General features: G+C 44.3%; 5 protein-coding genes across 7 annotated transcripts in view; all 5 read right to left on the minus strand.

Annotated features, from left to right (window-relative positions):
- The window catches only part of LOC135340806 (ubiquitin carboxyl-terminal hydrolase CYLD-like), a 25,599-nt gene continuing 5,152 nt past the window's right edge, over positions 1–20,447 (minus strand). The window contains exons 9-15 of the mRNA XM_064537204.1: positions 13,209–13,300; positions 1,772–1,838; positions 1,594–1,723; positions 1,427–1,535; positions 1,072–1,368; positions 574–816; positions 1–521 (exon numbers count right to left, since the gene is read on the minus strand). Of these exons, the coding sequence (XP_064393274.1) occupies positions 1–521; positions 574–816; positions 1,072–1,368; positions 1,427–1,535; positions 1,594–1,723; positions 1,772–1,838; positions 13,209–13,300 (1,459 nt within the window). The remainder of the gene's footprint in view (positions 522–573; positions 817–1,071; positions 1,369–1,426; positions 1,536–1,593; positions 1,724–1,771; positions 1,839–13,208; positions 13,301–20,447) is intronic.
- On the minus strand, positions 1,894–10,703 carry LOC135340809 (uncharacterized). 3 transcript variants are annotated; one of them, XM_064537209.1, is made up of 6 exons: positions 10,147–10,703; positions 9,653–10,090; positions 2,884–3,819; positions 2,523–2,828; positions 2,368–2,473; positions 1,894–1,985 (listed from the first exon to the last, which is right to left on the minus strand). In XM_064537209.1, the coding sequence occupies exons 1-5, from the start codon at positions 10,450–10,452 to the stop codon at positions 2,423–2,425; spliced, it is 2,037 nt and encodes a 678-aa protein (XP_064393279.1). In that variant the 5' UTR covers positions 10,453–10,703; the 3' UTR covers positions 1,894–1,985; positions 2,368–2,422. The 3 variants fall into 3 exon arrangements, with proteins under 3 accessions (XP_064393279.1, XP_064393277.1, XP_064393278.1); XM_064537207.1 differs by lacking the exons at positions 9,653–10,090; positions 10,147–10,703 and adding exons at positions 4,123–4,515; positions 4,744–5,252; XM_064537208.1 differs by lacking the exons at positions 9,653–10,090; positions 10,147–10,703 and adding exons at positions 4,123–4,515; positions 4,744–5,252 and having other exon boundaries at positions 1,904–2,044.
- LOC135340811 (uncharacterized) lies at positions 13,741–16,700 on the minus strand. The gene is made up of 4 exons (XM_064537213.1): positions 15,257–16,700; positions 14,849–15,202; positions 13,937–14,515; positions 13,741–13,883 (listed from the first exon to the last, which is right to left on the minus strand). The coding sequence occupies exons 1-3, from the start codon at positions 15,758–15,760 to the stop codon at positions 14,036–14,038; spliced, it is 1,338 nt and encodes a 445-aa protein (XP_064393283.1). The 5' UTR covers positions 15,761–16,700; the 3' UTR covers positions 13,741–13,883; positions 13,937–14,035.
- Positions 17,035–18,054, minus strand: LOC135340815 (uncharacterized). The gene is made up of 2 exons (XM_064537217.1): positions 17,343–18,054; positions 17,035–17,176 (listed from the first exon to the last, which is right to left on the minus strand). Exons 1-2 carry the CDS (start codon positions 17,778–17,780, stop codon positions 17,057–17,059), a joined length of 558 nt encoding a protein of 185 aa, XP_064393287.1. The 5' UTR covers positions 17,781–18,054; the 3' UTR covers positions 17,035–17,056.
- The window catches only part of LOC135340805 (ubiquitin carboxyl-terminal hydrolase CYLD-like), a 17,835-nt gene continuing 15,698 nt past the window's right edge, over positions 18,311–20,447 (minus strand). The window contains exons 12-13 of the mRNA XM_064537201.1: positions 19,547–19,740; positions 18,311–19,483 (exon numbers count right to left, since the gene is read on the minus strand). Coding sequence (XP_064393271.1) covers positions 18,354–19,483; positions 19,547–19,740 — 1,324 coding nt within the window. The 3' untranslated portion in view covers positions 18,311–18,353. The remainder of the gene's footprint in view (positions 19,484–19,546; positions 19,741–20,447) is intronic.

Below are 20,447 nucleotides of genomic sequence, written 5' to 3' on the forward strand. Positions count from 1 at the left end.
TCAAATCTCTCTCTTGAGCTGATCGATCGTGTTTTCGTGGAGTATTTCTTTGTGTGCACACTTTACTGCTACTTGCTGACCACGGAACAATCCTCGACACACTGATCCCCAAGCACCATGTCCTAGGTTGTCTTGTAATACAACTTCTTGTCTTCGTACATTCCACGAGTCTTGGTCTAGTCGCGGAATCTGGAGCTTAGAAAACTTTGACTGACTTGTTTTGCTCTCTGCCACCTCGAGCCTTCGTTGCATGTCTTGAGCCTGTTGTTGAAAGTATTGCTTTTGCCTTTCCAGTTGGTGCTTTTCCATTTTGTGATGTTGTATTTGCTCTTCTTTCTCAGCCATTTCTTGAGAGGTGGTACGTTCTTGCTCATTGTATCGTTGCAGCTCAGCTTCTAATAGTTTAGATTGTTCAGCCTGATTGGTTTCGATTCTCTGTTGAAGATTTCTGTTTTCTTGTTTAAGCTCCTCAATGACATCATCCTTGTTCTCCTTCAGCTTGGGCACTGTTGGGACAACACCTACACGTAAAAAAATAATGTATTTTATACTCAGCATAAGTTGAACACTTACCTTCACTAACAATGGAGTAAGGCTCTCTGACTGGATTTAGATAATCCTCCTCGTCACCATCGTCATACATAGCGACATCAGGCTGAACATAGACACACATGTAAATGTCTTGAGTGAATCGTCGGACCAACTCTGGTAGCTCTCTTGGTGGTGTGTTGATCAACCTGTCCTGGTCTCCCTCATACACCCACTCATTCAGCTCACGAGTGCAGTCAGTCACACGTGGAATGTTGTACGTGTCATCTGTACACATAAACATGTACCGTATAGCGGGTAATTTTCGGGGACAAAATATTCGTGGTTCAGCAATATTGAGACATTTCGTAGGTAAAATTTTCGTGGTTGGAACTTACACTGCAGGTAAAGGTAGGCAAGGTGGCTTCTTTCATGGGTAAAATATTCGTGGTCAGACCTTCAACCACAAAAACCACGAATATTTTGCCCCACGAAAATTACCATTATACTTTCAGTGGAAGATAATGACATGATCATACTTACAGACTCTGTTGGCCATGCTGTCAAAGAAGAGCCATGTGTTTGTATTGAGGTCTCTAGTGAAGCAGACGTAGTGACTGGTCTCAATACAGATCACAGAGAGGGGGTCCAACTTGTACAGCTCATTATTGTTGATCAGTGCAGGCTCAGGCTTGTGCTGTTTTCTCTCATCCTTCTTGTGGGCCAGTGGACAGCAAGTGGTACAGTAATACACATAGCCACTGACATCATGCTCACCCACACACTCGGAACACTTGTATTGGGACAGCTCTCCACAGATCATACAAGGAGGGGTTTTGCCTGGAGAAAAGTATGTAGCACAGTGATCGTATGCACACATGACACAATACTTACCTACCTGAGTCTGTGATCTCTGCAATGTTCAGCTTCAGATCAGGCATACTTTTTGGGTAAGTCTTGAACTCCCATCTACATTGTGGCAGTTGAATGAGAAGTTTCGATGGGATCTACACGAAAGAAATACATGTACAATAAAAAGATACAAGACACAATAAAATGGTTCACCTTGGTAAATGAGATCTTTTGCTCCTTGAACATCATGGTAATGAGTACCCCCACAGTGGGTAGTCTGATGTTAGGATCTGGCTCCACAAACAGTTGGACAAAGAACTCTTGATCCACACCAAACGGACGCCTGTATAAATTTAGACGTGCATCAGTGTACACACAATATTAGACATACCTAATGGAGATGAATGGCTTCGTGTGTAGCATGTGTTTGAAGAGCATATTCAGAAACTCTTCAGGATCTAAGTACACAACATCAAAATTTAGTATGTGACCATCTTTACCCATAATAATAACCTTTCTCCTTCTCAGTGATTCCCTCCATCTTTCCCAGCTCACCCAGCTTGTTTCTCATCTTCATAACTGATTCAAACCTCACCACACCATTCCTAGAGTCAAGCAGACACACACACACTCAATAATCCCTGCACGGTACTGTATGCATAACCTATGTGGGGTAGACAGTGGGGGATAGTGAGGAAAGGGGGGAGATACATGTGTGTATACAGTAGACTCTCGTTAATCCGGTCACCCTTGGGACCATGCAGCTTGGCCGGAATAGCGAGGTGGCTGCATCTCAGAAAATAGCCGCGGCTTAAAAACGACCTTACCTCGAATCTAATGACTACTTTTGCGGTTCTTGTCTCGAGGATAATGTAAGATAATGAATCATTCTGTTCTCTATTTAAGTGTAATTCAATTTTTATTTGCTAAACCACACCCAAAACGTCATATCCGGCCGTAACATACGTATAAAATTACATTGAAAACCTTGTTTGGGACAGACAGCACTGGCCGGTAAACGGAATAGCGAGGTGGCCGTACTTCAGGTCGAGTTTTGTGCAGAAAACATATAGCTAGCATCAGAATACTCCTCCTGTACATATCAATTTGTTAACAATTCTTGCTGTAATTAATAAACTCACCAGCTCAATCCCTGCCACTAGCTCCTGTTCGCCAGGGAGGATCCCAATCCATCTCACAATCCCGTACCAGGGGCTTCTTGAGTCACCAAACTGAACAGCAGATCCCACGGAGACATCCACAGGAGCAGCAGGACGTGGTAGTGGTGGTAGCTGTGTCGGAGTATTTCCAGCAAATTGTGAGGGGGCAGATCCACGCTGGTCAGGATGAAGTGCTGTGACAGGGCAGAAGAATCCTCGGCCGTACTTGCAAGAGAAACACCTCGTCCCCTGCCAGGTACCATCAGTACAGCCCTCTATATCCTCCTCCTATAATTATTGAAGACAATACACATACAAAGTATATGTACAAGTGTCAACTTACCAATTCTAGTCCAGCAATCAGTCCATTGACCTGAGGTAAGGTACCCATCCAGCGAATCTCACTGTATCGAGGTGGGTCAGAAAATTCAACTCGAGAGCCAATTACAAATAGATGCTTGGTAGAATCCTGAGACGGAGGAGCAATAGTAGGCTGCTTGTTGCTAGCTCCTGGCATGTTGTCATAGATAGATGGCGAATAATTCTCACGATGACGGTTGTCGGGTGGATTGGCATAAGAACCAGAAGGGTTTATAACTCTAGCAGCTTCCATTTTGCTGAGCTTTTCATCTCTTTGCTTGTTAAATTTCTTGATCATTTCTTTTTGTGCTTGTTCATTCATTTCCCAAGTTTTAACATCGGCCTTCCTGAGCATAGCATTCTCTCCAGACTGTGTGTTGCCAGGTTGGGAGTTCTGATGAGAGAGAATGTTGCCTGCACTAGCTGAGTGATTACCCAGGCTTGATAATGGAACTTTGTCATAAATGTGATTCTTTGGCCTGTGAGTGGTCGATAGTGGAGCTTCAGGACTATTCCGAATATCTTGTGACAACCCACGATGTAGATGGCTATTGGCTGGGACATTGGGACGACCAATGGATCCTTGCTGCTGCTTATTTTCTCCAAGGTCTCGTTTGTACTTTTGAATCATCCTCTCCTGTTCGGCTGGATTCAGTGCCACAGATTCAATGTTGGCATCACGAAGCATATCTTTCTCATTGGGATCAATATGGTGTGTGCCCTCATGCAGGCGTGACAATTCCTCTTCTCTTCTCTGCTTCTCTTCAACTATCCTATGTTTTTCTTTAATTTCCTCCATTTCTGTTCGAACCAGTGCTTCAGGAACAACAACTTTGCCGTGTTTTGAGTTTTCACATCTGAAGTTTGAACTCAATCCAGTAAAAGTAACAAAAAAGTCATTTCTTTGGACGGGAACATCCTATAAGAAAAGTGTAAAAATCAAAAAACAGCTTAATGCTCATGCACTCTTTAGGTTTGCGAAATGATAGCAATTGATATACCGTATATTATAGGGATATTTTTTATTCGTGGATTGCTCAAACTAAAAATTTCGCGGATTTTCTTTTGAGGAGAAATTCTTTCAACTGGAAGTAAACCAATTTTCGAGGCACTAAATGTTTGAGGTTCGAGGTCAATTCTCGAATACCTTAACACTTTATGTCTCGAAAATAACCCGGTATACGATAGACTACATACAGAACCTTCACAGAATATCACTTACCGTCTCAATTCCGACGACATTCACTTTATCACACTCATTATTGGTCTCTCCAGTCCACCTCACTGTGCCATGAATGGGGACTTGATCCTTGTTGTGAGTTACCACCCTGTCTCTTTTGTGAAAGCGAGACCCACTGTTCTTATGTCCTTGAGAGCGAGTTGCTCTGCCATCTGGCGTATTCTGTGACTTGCCTTCACTGTATGCCTTCAGCCCCAATCGAGAGAGCACTTGGTTAGGTAGGGTGGCTTTTGTAGTTTGAGCTGTCGGTATTTTTGTTGGACGGAAGTTGAGCCTCTCCAGAGACACAAAAATCCCACAGTCCTCGTCACAAATGAAAAATTGAACATCTTGGACGCAGCCATTGGTGGACCCTGACCCTCGATACTTCTTATCCTAATGAAATAATACATTTCAACAAGTTGTAGTATAGCAGGACATTTTTGTGAGGTGCACAAAATTTCGTCTTTTTTGAGGTAGGGCAGCTAACGCGCGAAAACTAAAACTGAGATAAACTCCCACGCACTGGTATTTCACTTGCAAAGCTTCTGCTGAGGTATCTGGAGCCAAATAACGAAAATTTCCCGCTATACGTAATCATGCAGAGTATTAAATTAAACATACCATGATTTCTATTCCAAACTTAATCCCCGTCTCTCCAGGTAGAGTTCCAATCCACCTCACCACAGCTTGACAACCGGTGTTAGCGATGGCTTCTTTAGTTGGTAATGCAATGTACACAGTGTCACCTAGTCTCAATTTGGAGGCACATTCCAGATTATCATAAACGAACGAGTTGTATCGTGCTCCTAACGCTGATATTCCACTGAGTAGCTGGAACTCGTAGTTAGTGAGTGGGGCAATGTCTTCTTCAGAGCAGTACAAGGTGATGTCTTCATTGTGCACACCATAGTTGTGAGCTGGTTTCCCATCAGCCCCGGATGGTGTGTCTTTAGGTGAGAGGGCAACAAGAAGAGATCCTCTCAGGACAGGTACATCTTTTTTCTTTCTGAATGTAAGTAGGGATCCACTCTTCTCCCCTTGGGCATCTTTCAATAGGAGCCAGAGAGAACTGGTGCTAGCCATTACAAAAACTAATTTGATAACAAGACACGCCTACATTTAATTAATGGTATGGTAATGATCATCGATCTTCATAGTGCATGCAAAAAATGCAAAATACACAACAAAAAACTCTAGTTACTGAGATGGTAGCATATTGAGTTTTTCAAGTACTTTGGTCATTGATAGTCTATTGTCTGGTTGGCTCTCGACGCAAGCTGCTATGATATCGTACACTTGTTTCCACTCACTCTTGATACGTAATAGTATTGCTCTTCTGTTCTCAGGGGAAGGCATCTCCTTGGCAATGGCCTCAGCTAGGAGGTAGCCGTAACTGTACACATCAATCTTTGTAGTTTGTTTCGGAAGGGGATCGTCCAGATTAGATGGTGGGAAGGTTTCGGGGGCAGCATACACAATGGCACCAGGAGCTGCTGTCTTGCAGCTCTTAGCCAGATTGGCTGATCCAAAGTCGGATAGTTTTGCCTTCCAAACTCCTGGGTGTATTTGCTGGAGGAGGACGTTGGGAGCACTCACATCACGGTGGATGATGGGCTCTTGATGCTCGTGGAGGTAGTGGAGGGCATAAGCCACCTCTCGAAATATCGATAATAAAGCATCCTTTTGGAAATTGACAATTTTCCTCTTGTAAGCGGATCGGACGTCAGTATCCAAGAGCTCCAGGACAAGCAGAGGTGAGTCAGTACCTCTCTCCACACCAGCGTCCACTACAGCAGCAATCAGTCGCACCAGGTTTGGGTGTTGAACATGAGCCATGATTCGAATCTCTCTCTTGAGCTGATCGATCGTGTTTTCGTGGAGTATTTCTTTGTGTGCACACTTTACTGCTACTTGCTGACCACGGAACAACCCTCGACACACTGATCCCCAAGCACCATGTCCTAGGTTGTCTTGTAACACAACTTCTTGTCTTCGTACATTCCACGAGTCTTGGTCTAGTCTCGGAATTTGGAGCTTAGAAAACTTTGACTGACTTGTTTTGCTTTCTGCCACCTCTAGCCTTCGTTGCAAGTTCTGAGCCTGCTGTTGAAAGTATTGCTTTTGCCTTTCCAGCTGGTGCTTTTCGTTATCTGATTGTTGCTTTTCCCTTTTTTGTTGTTGTATTTGCTCTTCTTTCTCGGCCATTTGTTGAGAGGTGGTACGTTCTCGCTCATTGTATCGTTGTAACAACTGTTGCTTTTCAGCTTCCAATAGTTGGATATATTGAGACTGCTCGGCCTGATTGGTTTCGATTCTCCGTTGAAGACGTCTGTTTTCTTCTTGAATAGCACTGTTTTCCTGTTTAAGCTCCTCAATGACATCATCTTTGCTCTCCTTCAGCTTGGGCACTGTTGGGACAACACCTACATGTAAAAAAAGAATGTATAATTATACTCAGCATAAGTTGAACACTTACCTTCACTAACAATGGAGTAAGGCTCTCTGACTGGACTCAGATAATCCTCCTCATCATCAAATTCATCACTGCTTCCATACATGGTGACATCAGGCTGAACATAGACACACATGTAGATGTCTTGAGTGAACCGTCGGACCAACTCTGGTAGCTCTCTTGGTGGTGTGTTGATCAACCTGTCCTGGTCTCCCTCATACACCCACTCATTCAGCTCACGAGTGCAGTCAGTCACACGTGGAATGTTGTATGTGTCAACTGTACACAAATAATCATTGTACTTCCAGTGGAAGATAATGACATGATCATACTTACAGACTCTGTTGGCCATACTGTCAAAGAAGAGCCATGTGTTTGTGTTGAGGTCTCTAGTGAAGCAGACGTAGTGACTGGTCTCAATGCAGATCACAGAGAGGAGGTCCAACTTGTAGATATCATTATTACTGTTCAATGCAGGCTCTGGCTTGTGCTGTTTTCTCTCATCCTTCTTGTGGGCCAGTGGGCAGCAAGTGGTACAGTAATACACACAGCCACTGACATCATGCTCATTCACACACTCGGAACACTTGTATTGGGACAGCTCTCCACAGATCATACAAGGAGGGGTTTTGCCTGGAGAGAAGTCAGGGTTTCATCTAGGATTAAAAGTTTGAGGGGGAAGGTTTACGCACACCGCAAAATGTTTGGCCACTCCCACATTTGTTGACCACACCCCTATTACATGCTAGTGCATCACAGTAGATCTAGTTACATATTGCACATCATATACAGTACTAATGTGATGATGTCATTATTATACAAACATTTTGGGGGGGAAGACGAGCACCTTAGGGGGGAAGGTTCACCCCAGCCCCCCCCCCCACTAGATGAAACCCTGGAAGTATGTAGCACAGTAATCGTACGCACACATGATACAATAATTACCTGAGTCTGTGATCTCTGCAATGTTCAGTTTCAAATCAGGCACACTTTTTTGGTAAGTTTTGAACTCCCTTCCAAATCGTGGCACTTGAACGAGAAATTTCGATGGGATCTGCACGAAGGAAATACAATGAAAGGAATACAATCATGTATACAGGCCCAAATGGTTCACCTTGGTAAATGAGATATTTTGCTCCTTGAACATCATGGTAATGAGCATCCCTACAGTGGGTAGTCTGAGGTTAGGATCTGGCTCCACAAACAGTTGGACAAAGAACTCTTGCTCCACACCAAACGGACGTCTGTAGATATGTATCATAATAATTATTACAGTACACACAATATTAGACATACCTGATGGAGATGAATGGCCTTGCGTGTAGTACGTGCTTAAACAGCATGTTCAGAAACTCCTCTGGATCTAAGTATACAACGTCAACATTTAGTATGTGACCATCTTTACCCATAATAATTACCTTTCTCCTTCTCAATCTTCCCCAGCTCACCCAGCTTGTTTCTCATCTTCATCACTGATTCAAACCTCACCACACCATTCCTATAGTCAAGCAGCACACACACAATCAACAATAATCCCTGTACTGTACTGTATATGTATAATTATACTTTGTGGGGTAGACAGATAATGAGGAAAGGGGGGAGACAGTAGATACATGTGTGTATAACTATAATTACAAAAGAGCTAAGACATGTACAGTTGTATACACAGCTCACTTTCTGAGTGGGTTGACGATTCCCTTCCAGAGCATGTTACTGATGGCCTGTCTGTTGATGTCAGTAGTGCTGTGACTATCTTCCAGGAACATGTCATCAAAGATATCGCTGAGGGCAAATAATCCAAAGAGAGTGGAGTCCAGGTAGCAGGAGTTCTGGTGACCCTGGATACCCTTCTGATCACCCACGTAGTGGAGTGGGTCTGGCACTGTTGTTTGATCAGCGTTTTCTTCGAATGGCACTTGTAGAGCTGTAGTGGAGGCAATAAATAAAGTGATGACATTAACAATTAACACACGGTTTCCGGCTTGTGCTGAGAATCCATGAGCAGGTGCTGAGTCAGCAAATCTCTGGTCAGATAGGAGACGAGCCACTGGATAGAAGGTTGCTTTGCCATAGCCACATTGGAAGTAACGGACGCCATTCAACTCTCCATTTCCACAACGATCAGCATACTCCTCCTGTACATAGTAACTTGTTAACAATTCTTGCTGTAATTAAAACTCACCAGCTCAATCCCTGCCAGTAGCTCCTGTTCACCAGGGAGGATCCCAATCCACCTCACAAGCCCATACCAGGGGTTTTGAGAGCCACCGAACTGAACAGCAGAGCCCATGGAGACGTCCACAGGAGCAGCAGGACGTGGTAATGGTGGTAGCTGTCTCGGCTCCCTCTGGATTGGAGGAGTATTACCAGAAAATTGTGAGGGGGCAGATCCACGCTGGTCAGGATGAAGTGCTGTGACAGGGCAGAAGAATCCTCGGCCGTACTTGCAAGAGAAACACCTCATCCCCTTCCAGCTACCATCAGTACAGCCCTCCATATCCTCCTCCTATATTGTGAGATAATACACATACAAAGTATATATAGTGGCAACTTACCAACTCCACTCCAACAATCAGTCCATCGACTTGAGGGAAGTTTCCCATCCAGCGAATCTCACCGTATCGAGGTGGGTCAGAAAACTCAACTCGAGAGCCCATAACAAACTGATGAGAATCCTGAGATTCAGAAGCAATGGCCATCACAGTAGGCTGCTTGTTGCCACCCCCAGGCATGTTGTCATAGATAAGTGGAGGATAATTCTCACGGTGACAGTTGTCGGGTGGATTGACACAAGAGCCATAAGGGTTTACAACTCTAGCAGCTTCTATTTTGCGCTTTTCATCTCTTTGTCTGTTAAATTCCTTGAGCCTTTCTTCTTGTCCTTGTTCATTCATTTCCCAAGTTTTAACAGTGGCCTTCCTGAGCATAGCATCCTCTCCAGACTGTATGTTGCCAGGTTGAGAATTAATAATTATGTAAAAACTTAAAAACAGCTTAATATGCTCACCATGCACTATTTATTTGCCAAATGATAGCAATTGATGAGACTATGTAAAAAATCTTCACAGTATCACTTACCGTTTCAATTCCGATGACATTCACCTTACCACCTTTAGTATTGGACTCTCCAGTCCACCTCACTGTACCATGAATGGGGACTTGATCCTTGTTGTGAGTTACCACTCTGTCTCCTCTGTAAAAGCGAGACCCACTGTTCTTATGTCGGCCTTGAGAGCGAGTACTTGCTGCTGGTCCTGCATGAGAGGTATTTGCTCTACCACCTGGCATATTCTGTGATTTGTCTTCACTGTCTGCCTTCAGCCTCAATCGAGAGAGCACTTGGTTAGGTAGGGTGGCTTTTGTGAGTTGAGCAGTCGGTGTTCTTGCTGGATGGAAGTTGGGTGTGGGAGCCAGCCTCTCCAGGGATACAAACATCCCACAGTTCTCGGCACACATGAAAAGTTGACGATCTTGGAAGATGCCATTGGTGGACCCTGACCCTCGATACTTCTCCTCCTAAAAAAAATTTTACATATTTCAACGAGATAAACATACACAGTTAAGAAACGTACCATGATTTCTATTCCAAAATTTGTCCCAATCTCTCCAGCTAGAATTCCAATCCACCTCACCACAGCTTGACAACCGGTGTTAGCGATGGCTTCTTTAGTTGGTAATGCAACATACACAGTGTCACCCAGTCTCAATTTTGAGGCACATTCATGATTGTCACTAATGAACGCATCGTATCGTGCTCCTAACGTTGATATTCCACAGAGCAACTTACTCGTAGTTAGTGAGTGGGGCAATGTCATATTCAGAGCAGTACAAGGTGATGTCTTCATTGTACACACTGTAGTTGTGAGCTGGTTTCCCATCAGCCCCAGATGTGGCGTCTTTAGGTGGGAGGGCAACAAGAAGAGATCCTCTTAGGACAGCTACATCTCTCTTCTTCCTGAATGCAAGTAGGGATCCACTCTTCTCTCCCTGGACATCCTGAAGCAGGAGAGCTCCTCGGCCAACAGTTCCAGCCATTAATTTAACCAGAGATAAAGTAAGGAAATTATTACTCTATCTCTGATTTAAGTGAGTAGATCTACGTGATAATTATAATGGAATGGTAATGATCATCGATCTTCATATCTATATAATATATAGTGCATGAAAAAATGCAAAAAATACTCTGATACAAAATGCACAACAAATCAATAGTTACTGAGATGGTAGCATATTGAGTTTTTCAAGTACTTGGGTCATTGATAGTCTATTGTCTGGTTGGCTCTCGACGCAAGCTGCTATGATATCGTACACTTGGTCCCACTCACTCTTGATACGTAATAGTATTGCTCTTCTGTTCTCAGGAGAAGGCATCTCCTTGGCAATGGCCTCAGCTAGGAGGTAGCCGTAACTGTACACATCAATCTTTGTAGTTTGTTTCGGAAGGGGATCATCCAGATTAGATGGTGGGAAGGTTTCGGGGGCAGCATACACAATGGCACCAGGAGCTGCTGTCTTGCAGCTTTTAGCCAGATTGGCTGATCCAAAGTCGGATAGTTTTGCCTTCCAAACTCCTGGGTGTATTTGCTGGAGGAGGACGTTGGGAGCACTCACATCACGGTGGATGATGGGCTCTTGATGCTCGTGGAGGTAGTGGAGGGCATAAGCCACCTCTCGAAATATCGATAACAAAGCATCCTTTTGGAAATTGACAATTTTCCTCTTGTAAGCGGATCGGACGTCAGTATCCAAGAGCTCCAGAACAAGCAGAGGTGAGTCAGTACCTCTCTCCACACCAGTGTCCACTACAGCAGCAATCAGTCGCACCAGGTTCGGGTGTTGAACATGAGCCATGATTCGAATCTCTCTTTTGAGCAGGTCAATCGTGTTTTTGTAAAGAATTTTTTCATGTGCAGACTTTACTGCTACTTGCTGACCACGGAACAACCCTCGACACACTGATCCCCAAGCACCATGTCCTAGGTTGTCTTGTAATACAACTTCTTGTCTTCGTACATTCCACGAGTCTTGGTCTAGTCGCGGAATTTGGAGCTCAGAAAACTTTGACTGACTTGATTGGCTTTCTGCCACTTCTAGCCTTCGTTGCATGTCTTGAGCCTGTTGTTGGTAGCGCTGTGATTGAGCTTCAAGGTGTTGCTTCTGCCTTTCCAGCTGGCGCTTTTCATTATCTGAATTTTGCTTTTGTTGTTGCATTTGCTCTTCTTTCTCAGCCATTTCTTGAGAGGTGGTACGTTCTCGCTCATTGTATCGTTGTAACAACTGTTCCTTTTCAGCTTCCAATAGTTGGATATGTTGAGACTGCTCGGCCTGATTGGTTTCGATTCTCTGTTGAAGACTTCTGTTCTTAGCCTGAAGAGTAGTGATTTTTTGCTTGAGCTCCTCAACGATGTCATCTTTGCTCTCCATAAGTTTGGACACTGTTGGAACAACACCAATGTATTGATTGTTATACTCAGCATAAATTGAACACTTACATTCAGTGATAATTGAGTAAGGCTCTCTGACTGAACGTGGTTGATGATCCTCTTCACCACCGTCTCCATACATGGCGACATCAGGCTGAACATAGACACACATGTAGATGTCTTGAGTGAACTGTCGGACCAACTCTGGTAGCTCTCTTGGTGGTGTGTTGATCAACCTGTCCTGGTCTCCCTCATACACCCACTCATTCAGCTCATGAGTGCAGTCAGTCACACATGGAATGTTGTAAGTGTTAGCTGCATGTACACAACAATAAACATGTATTTACACAATCATACAACAAGTGAAGGCTGGCTAACATTGCCTGTCTGCCATACTGTCAAAGAAGATCCACTTCTTCCCAATGTCATCCCTTGGGTCTCTAGTGAAGCAGACGTAGTGACTGGTCTCAATGCAGATCACAGAGAGAAGGTCCAACTGTGCCAGCTCGGGATCATCCGCTGGAGTAGCAGCAACGGCAACAGTTAGCCTATGATTAGCTCTGTCCTTGTGAGAGGGGTTGCTATGGAAGAGGTCAGAGCAGCGCTGACAGTAGTAGGTGAACTGCTGCTGACTGAGAGGACCACAACTCTCACACTGGATAGTTGACTCCCCCCCACACGAATGGCAGGCCGGAGTTGGAGCTGTATTGAAAAAAGTTAAACGAGATACAAAGACATCCTGTTACCTTTTTTGTAGGCGTCAGTCAACTCTCTGATGTCCAGTTTCAGCTCTGGAACAATCTTCTTGTATATTTGGAACTCTCTTCCAAACCGAGGAACTTGAAGCAGAAGCTTTGAGGGAACCTGAAAACATATAATAGGTGATTAACTTTAAAAAAAAATAGAGTCACCTTTGTAAATGAGATGTGCTGCTCTAGGAAAATTTTTCTGAGAAGATCTCCCATAGTGGGTAGTCTGAGGTTTGAGTCATGCTCCACAAACAGTTGGACAAAGAACTCTTGCTCCACACCAAACGGACGCCTGTATAAATTTAGACGTGCATCAGTGTACACACAATATTAGACATACCTGATGGAGATGAATGGCTTCGTGTGTAGCATGTGTTTGAAGAGCATGTTCAGAAACTCCTCAGGATCTGTAATAGGGGGTTTTTATGAACACACAGCAAATGATCCAGACTACAATTTCACCTTTCTCCTTCTCAGTGATTCCCTCCATCTTCCCGAGTTCTTCCAGAGCATTTCTCATCTTCATCACTGACTCAAACCTCACCACACCATTCCTGAAACAGAGTTGGATATACACACATGTCACAAGAAATCATTATTACTTACTTTCTGAGAGGATTGACGATTCCCTTCCACAGTAGGTGGACAACACGTTTCCTGTTCTGATCGCTGGTGATATTTGATTTGTCTGGGTCCAGGAAGATGGTGTCAAAGACATCACTGAGGGCAAACAGACCAAAGATAGTGGAGTCCAGGTAGCAGGAGTTCTGGTGACCCTGGATACCACGGCTGTTTCCAATGTATCTCAACATTCGCTCAGTGGGGTCATTAATGAATTGGTCTGTTTGCTCCTCCATTGGGACCTGTATAGCTACAGAATACACATCACTTTGAGAATGGGTAAGGGAGACCATATACCAGATACATACACATGTCTACAGCGTATATAGTGTACGCAATTTACACTGACTCACGATTCCCTACTGATAATGCAGCGTGTCCAGCTTGTAGTCCAAACCTTTCATCAGGACGGAGGCTATCCAGTGGGAAATACAGTCCATGACCAAAGGTACAGGTGAAATACTTCTCTTCTGTGGATTTGAAGGTTCCATCATTACATCCGTCCATGTAGTCCTCCTGTGAGCAAACATATTTAATAATTATAGCACAATGTATAATTATTGACTCACTAGTTCAATCCCTGCCACCTGACCATCCACTCCAGCTAGTCTCCCGATCCACCTGATCACTCCAGGGTGTGGGGGGCCATTCGGGTTCACAGAGGCCACTTAAACAGTTGAACCCAATGTCAGGTTGTAGGGGTTGGAGCTTCTTACTGACAGATAGTAATCGTTTAACTGAGATTGTTGATTCGGTTGGTCGTTTTGTCGACTCTGTGCATGCTGCTCTACTGCTTCAATGTTAACATAGTCCGCATCCCCAGTGTTTTGTGGTGCCACATGATTATGATTCGTTACTTGTTTCATATTAGGTTGTACATTTGCAGTTTTCTTTCTGTTCTCCTTTCTTTTAGCCTCTTCAGCATCCTTTAAAGCTTTCTTCTGCTTTGCCATAAACTGTCCCTTACTCAAGCCTTCCTCACGTGCAACAGCTGCTGGGTCTGAAAGGTCAACATCTCGAGTGTTGGCCAACTCTTCTCTAAACACAAAGTGCTCAGGGACCACTAAACGATGACCAGATTTAGCCTTAAACAAGCGATTTATTGCTGTCAGTGCTTTAGGGAAGAAATTAGTGACAGCAATTGAGTCCTGTGTGAAAAGAATCGTATTGCTATTTAGATGGAGTGCGAAGCGCAAGAGTGAAAATTGCACGCAGTAAGACTATGGAAAATCTCATTCTCAGTCAGGGGAATTCCCGTCTTGCATACGTAGAGCTGTTACAAACGGTCAACTAGCTAGCCTAGGATAAATTGAAATACTCGATGCTCTACGCAAATCTAAGACCGGAATTCCCCTGACTGAGAATGAGATTTTCCGTAGTCTTACATGTACCATGTACACAACCGGTACAATCATTGAATCAAAATTAACTACAATACATCTATATAGCTACCCTGAATCCGGCACTGACAGAGTACTTACTGTTTCAATCCCTATGTGGTTGGTGTCCAGTGTTCTAGTCTGTAAATCCCTGCCAATCCAGCGAATAGTTCCACCCATGGGTTCTTTCTTCTTGTTGTAGACCACTACACGATCGTTGATCTTGAACATAAGTGTAGGGGGCTTATCGATAGGTGACCCGTGGGTAGAAGAGTTGACCTCTGCTTGAGTAGAGCTCTTTAGCTGCTGGCGTATGGCATCATGGGGCACTTGGTGAGGTGGTTCAGCTGCTAGCTTATCCAGAGACACAAAGATACCACAATCTTGATTACACTCGAAATACCTGTATCCCCCAAAGAAACCATCACTGCTGCCATTTCCAAGGTAACGAGAATCCTGTAGATAAGTATACATGTGAGCTTTCATATCATATCATAACTTCGTACTCACTGTAATCTCCACTCCAAAGTTCCTCCCTGGTAATGACCCCACGGGTCCAACATGTCTCACTATACCAGCAGACCAGGTGGGTGCACTTGCATTATCACCAGGGAGCCTCACATAGACCTGGTCACCTCTCTTCAGCCTGCCCCCCCATTCCAGCTTATTGTCCTCAGAGAACACTGCAAATCGATCATATGGATTCTCAATAGCTCCCAAAACCTGTAGATCTCTGCCATTCAGTGGAGATAAATAGTCATCGTCCTCACCACCATACAGTGTGACTCTGGGGTCTTTTGTAGAGCGAAAGTTGTGAGGTGGTCTTCCATCATTGTGTGCTGACCACTCTTGATCTCGTGAGGGAATCCTAGCAAGCAGTTCACCTCGTAACACTTGAACCGTTTTCGGACCACCTGCGAAAGGAGCTGATAGGATAGCCATTATCTTCCCTGGAGCCTTCTCTCCATACACATCCTTCATTAGAATGTACTGGTAGTCACACATTTTGGCCATAGAGTCAGTCTTAACCACTGTACTAGCTATACTGTAGATCTAACTGATCAGCAGGTTTCTACTTAGACTACATTACATCATCTGTAATTGATCTGATTGGCTAAAAACAGTAGATTACATGGAAGCATAATCTACAAGAAGGTACTTATTCTACAGGAAATGGGCGCATATTCTACAGGAAGTGGACACATATTCTACAGGAAATGGACGCATATTCTACAGGAAGTGACAAATAATTTGCAGGAAGTTCTCAAAAGTTGAAATGAAATTTTTAGTGAAAGTGACAAGAAGATGACAAAAACATTATAAAAACACAGAATGCAATAGTTTGTTCAGTCAATATCCATTCTTTCCATGTCCACTGTTGCTTTGTATTGCTTTTTCCAGTTGGGCATGGGCAAGGGGGGCCAGGAAGCATCAAAAACACTTTAGCAGTCGCTTGACACTTTCTATAGAGTTTTTTAAGGTTCCATGCCGGTCCAGTCTGCTCTATACCCCCTCCACTCCACCACAGAGCTTCATTCTTCTTCTTGTAGTGTTGCAGTCAGTTCTAGCATAGTTCTAGGTTCTTTTTACTTGTCTGTTCTTTCCAGTATCTTCAAGAAGCATTTCACAAGCTTTACTAAGTTTTTTCATTGTTTTGAAGCCGTCTTCTTATCTTTTTCTGTCAACTGGTGTCTCTCACAGCTCTCCAGCTAGTCCAGCTCGCACAAATTCAATTTCTGTTGCTACGCACTAAACCTGGCTTTTTATAACCACGCCTCGCGCATGCGCAATGAAGTCCAAGTTAGATAGACCACACCCACTCGTAGAATATGCGTCTTAGTAACCACCTTGGTTACGGTTAGATTCCCTCGGCTTTGCGCCTCGGGCTAACCGCAACCGCGGAGGTTACATAGACGCATATTCTACTCTTAGGTGTAGTCTATCCTATACTTAGACTACGTGTATTAACCAGAGCCCCACCCATATTTGTGACTGCAAAACAATGGAATGGATATTCATGAATTCCTAGTTAGCTCTCAATATAGTTTCAGTTTGACTGGTTTGCCCAGTTGGTCCAGTCTTGGTAGACCGTGTTTGAGGTCGTACTGGTGGACCAGGAACGAGTAGATCACATCAGCCACCAGGAAGATCTGCAGTGGAGGGGAGAGAGAGGGAAGATAAACAAAATGCTAATCACGAAATTATATGCCACTGGAATAACTTTTCAATAAAACAATAATTATACGCTAACCATGCACAGGGTTCATAATGTACTCCTGTTACTGACCTGAGCTAGTGAGTAGGTGAGAGTCATGGCAAAGAAGAAGTTAGCGTTAGCACTGCCTGCATGGATCCAGAGGTACCAGAGGACAGGACAGAGGAGAGAGGAGGCCAGGAACATGACCACCACCACCAGAGTGTAGCGCAGGTCTGAACACAGGGGGGGGGGGGTATAATTCTGAGCTGAGATTATTGTTTAGTATGCATGCGCAGTGGGAATACTACTGGTACTGCAAATACATAATACACTTACTTTACACACTTACATAAACAGTATAGAGATACAGATATAGTACAACCCTCTCAATCAAGTTACCAGCTCAATTCCAGCCATTTGCTCCTCTTGTCCGTCAAACTGACCAATCCACCTCACAACACCATAGTAACTAGACGCGTACGGACCATAGTCTGATACAACCACTGTCGATCCAACTTTGGGTGCAAATGAGGCCGGCCTCTTCCGAGGTGGTGGTTGACTAACATTATATCTCTTGCTAGCTTCGAGTAACTCTGGCTCCTTGAGAATGTATTCGTAGAGAGTAAACCGTCTTTCTGGTACAACTTCGGATCTGTTAAGAAACTCGTATTCTTGCAGTGTTAGAGCAGCGACGTTGGATTGAGGACAGGAGAAGGAGATGGTAGGGTCCCTCATGATGTGGTACTTGTGTGCTTGAGTGTAGGGAGTGCTGGCAGTTGGAACAGGCTTCACAAACTCTCCTCTGGACACCTCCACATTGGTCCTCTCTATGCCCATTAGACTCAGGATTTTGTGGTAGCCATTGTCGTTACTGTTATCGCTGTTGAGACCAACTGTCACGTCTTTCTCTCCTTGTGTTGTCTTCTTTAGAATGTAGCAGTGACTCTTAGAGGAGCTAAGGTGAAAGCAGCGATCCGATTACGGCAGATGTTTTTAATATATCTGATGATAGATCTTGATTAGTGCTCTCTAGTGGTGGTCTTGGATTTCCAGTGCCTTGCTTGGTTCTCTAGATATGAAGGCCGAAAGTAGCTGGGCGTGGTCTGGCGAGTGGGTAAAAGGTGCTTCATATCTAGAGAACCAAGCAAGGCACTGGAAATCCAAGACCACTAGAGAGCACTAATCAAGATCTATCATCAGATATATTAAAAACATCTGCCGTAATCGGATCGCTGGCTATACTAATAGCTAGCCTCGATCCCAGGCCGCACTTCCCGCTAGGGAAGGGAGGCTAGCTAATAGCTCGTTTCTTATAAGACACGCCCACTTATTGTCAAACAGCATTGTATGGTTTCACAAACATTTTTTAAAGAGCGTGTACTAAACTAAGGGAAGGGTCAAAGGTTCTAGCTAAATTTTAGGCATTTTGTCATCTTTTAACATGTTCAGAACTTGAGCCATAGTTGGTCGGAGGTCGGGGCTCTCTTGAGTGCAGTTAGCAATCAGATTGTGAAATTGTGGATAGTCTTTTTCGACTTCTTTAAGCATACTCCAGTAATTTTTTATTGCTGGAAATGTGCTAGTGATGACCTCACATAACAAAACACCGTAGCTGTACACATCAATCTTTGTTGTTTGTGGAATTTGTTCTTGTCTTGGATTGTAGGCTCGAGGTATCACTTCAGGGGCTGAATAAAGCACGCATCCTTCACCACTTGTCTGAGCATGCTGCAGGAAGTTGGCTGAGCCGAGGTCAGAGACCTTCCCCTTCCACTGGTGGTTGGGCATTCGCTGGAGGAGGACGTTGGGAGCACTCACATCACGATGAATGATGGGATCGTAGCGCTGGTGCAAGTAGTTCAGAGCTAGGGCAATGTCCATGAAGATCGAGAGACGGTTTCCTGGGTACAGTTGATTCCTCTCGTACGCTTGTCGGAGATTCATGTCCAAAAGCTCGGTGATGAGGGTAGGAGGGGATTTATTGTTCTGCTTATCAAAAATAGCACCAATGAATTGCACAAGGTTTGGGTGTCGCACTTCAGCTAATAGCTTCATTTCTCTCTCCATTTTCTCGATAAAAATTGGGTATTCAATTTCTTCGTGTAGTCGCTTGACGGCCACGCTCACTGTTCCCTCCAGCACCTCTCCCCACCCTCCGTTGCCAATTTCTTTGCCAATGATCACTCTGTTGGCCGGAATCCTCCACACCTCTGTGTTGTGTGCTGCCAACTCTTTCGTCTTGCCTTCTAATTCAAGTCGCCCAGCCATCTCTCGCTCTTCTGCCAGCTTGGATAAACTTTGGAGGTCTCCATGAAGTTGTTGTATTTGCTCTTCTTTCTCGGCCATTTCTTGAGAGGTGGTACGTTCTCGCTCATTGTATCGTTGTAACAACTGTTGCTTTTCAGCTTCAAATAGTTGAGACTGCTCGGCCTGATTGGTTTCGATTCTCTGTTGAAGACTTCTGTTTTCTGCCTGAAGAGAAGTGTTTTCTTGTTTAAGCTCATCAACGACGGCATCTTTGCTCTCTATCGGCTTGAGCACTGTTGAGACAGCACCTACTGTATTGACTGTGTATATACTCAGCATATAAACGGAACGCTTACCTTCACTGACAATAGAGCAAGGCTCTCTGACTGAACTCAGATGATACTCCTCTTCATTATCACTGTTTCCATACAATGCAGCATCATGCTGAACATAGACACACATGTAGATGTCTTGAGTGAACCGTCGGACCAACTCTGGTAGCTCTCTTGGTGGTGTACTGAACAGCTTATCCCTGCCTCTGACATCACTGTACACCCACTCATTCAGCTCACGAGTGCAGCCAGTCACACATAGAACGTTGTTCATGTCACCTGTACATAATATATGTAAACAAGTGAAGACATCAATTAGTGCAGGCTGACTCACATTGCTTGTCTGCCATACTGTCAAAGAAGATCCACTTCTTCTCAAGGTCATCCCTTGGGTCTCTAGTGAAGCAGACGTAGTGACTGGTCTCAATGCAGATCACAGAGAGGAGGTCCAACTGTGCCAGCTCGGGACTATCCGCTGGAGTAGCAGCAACAACAACAGCAGTTAGCCTATGATTAGCTCTGTCCTTGTGAGAGGGGTTGCTATGGTAGAGGTCAGAGCAGCGCTGACAGTAGTGGGTGAACTGCTGCTGACTGAGAGGACCACAACTCTCACACTGGATAGCTGACTCCACCCCACACGAATGGCAGGGTGGAGCTGGAGCTGTGATGGGAAAATAATTACTGTACAAGATACAAGGACACTCTGAAACCTTTTTTGTCTGTGTCAGTCAACTCTCTGATGTCCAATTTCAGCTCTGGAATAATCCCCCGGTTTGTTCTTTCGAACTGGGGAACTGCAATCAGAAGTTTTGAGGGAACCTGACAAAACAGTGCACATGTAAATTTGAGGGCCCAGTAAGAGTCTACAGTATAGTACTATACCTTTGTGAATGAGATGTACTGCTTTAGGAACATTCTCCTGAGT

Source organism: Halichondria panicea, chromosome 9, assembly GCF_963675165.1.
Source record: "Halichondria panicea chromosome 9, odHalPani1.1, whole genome shotgun sequence".
NCBI classification, from domain to species: Eukaryota; Metazoa; Porifera; class Demospongiae; order Suberitida; family Halichondriidae; genus Halichondria; species Halichondria panicea.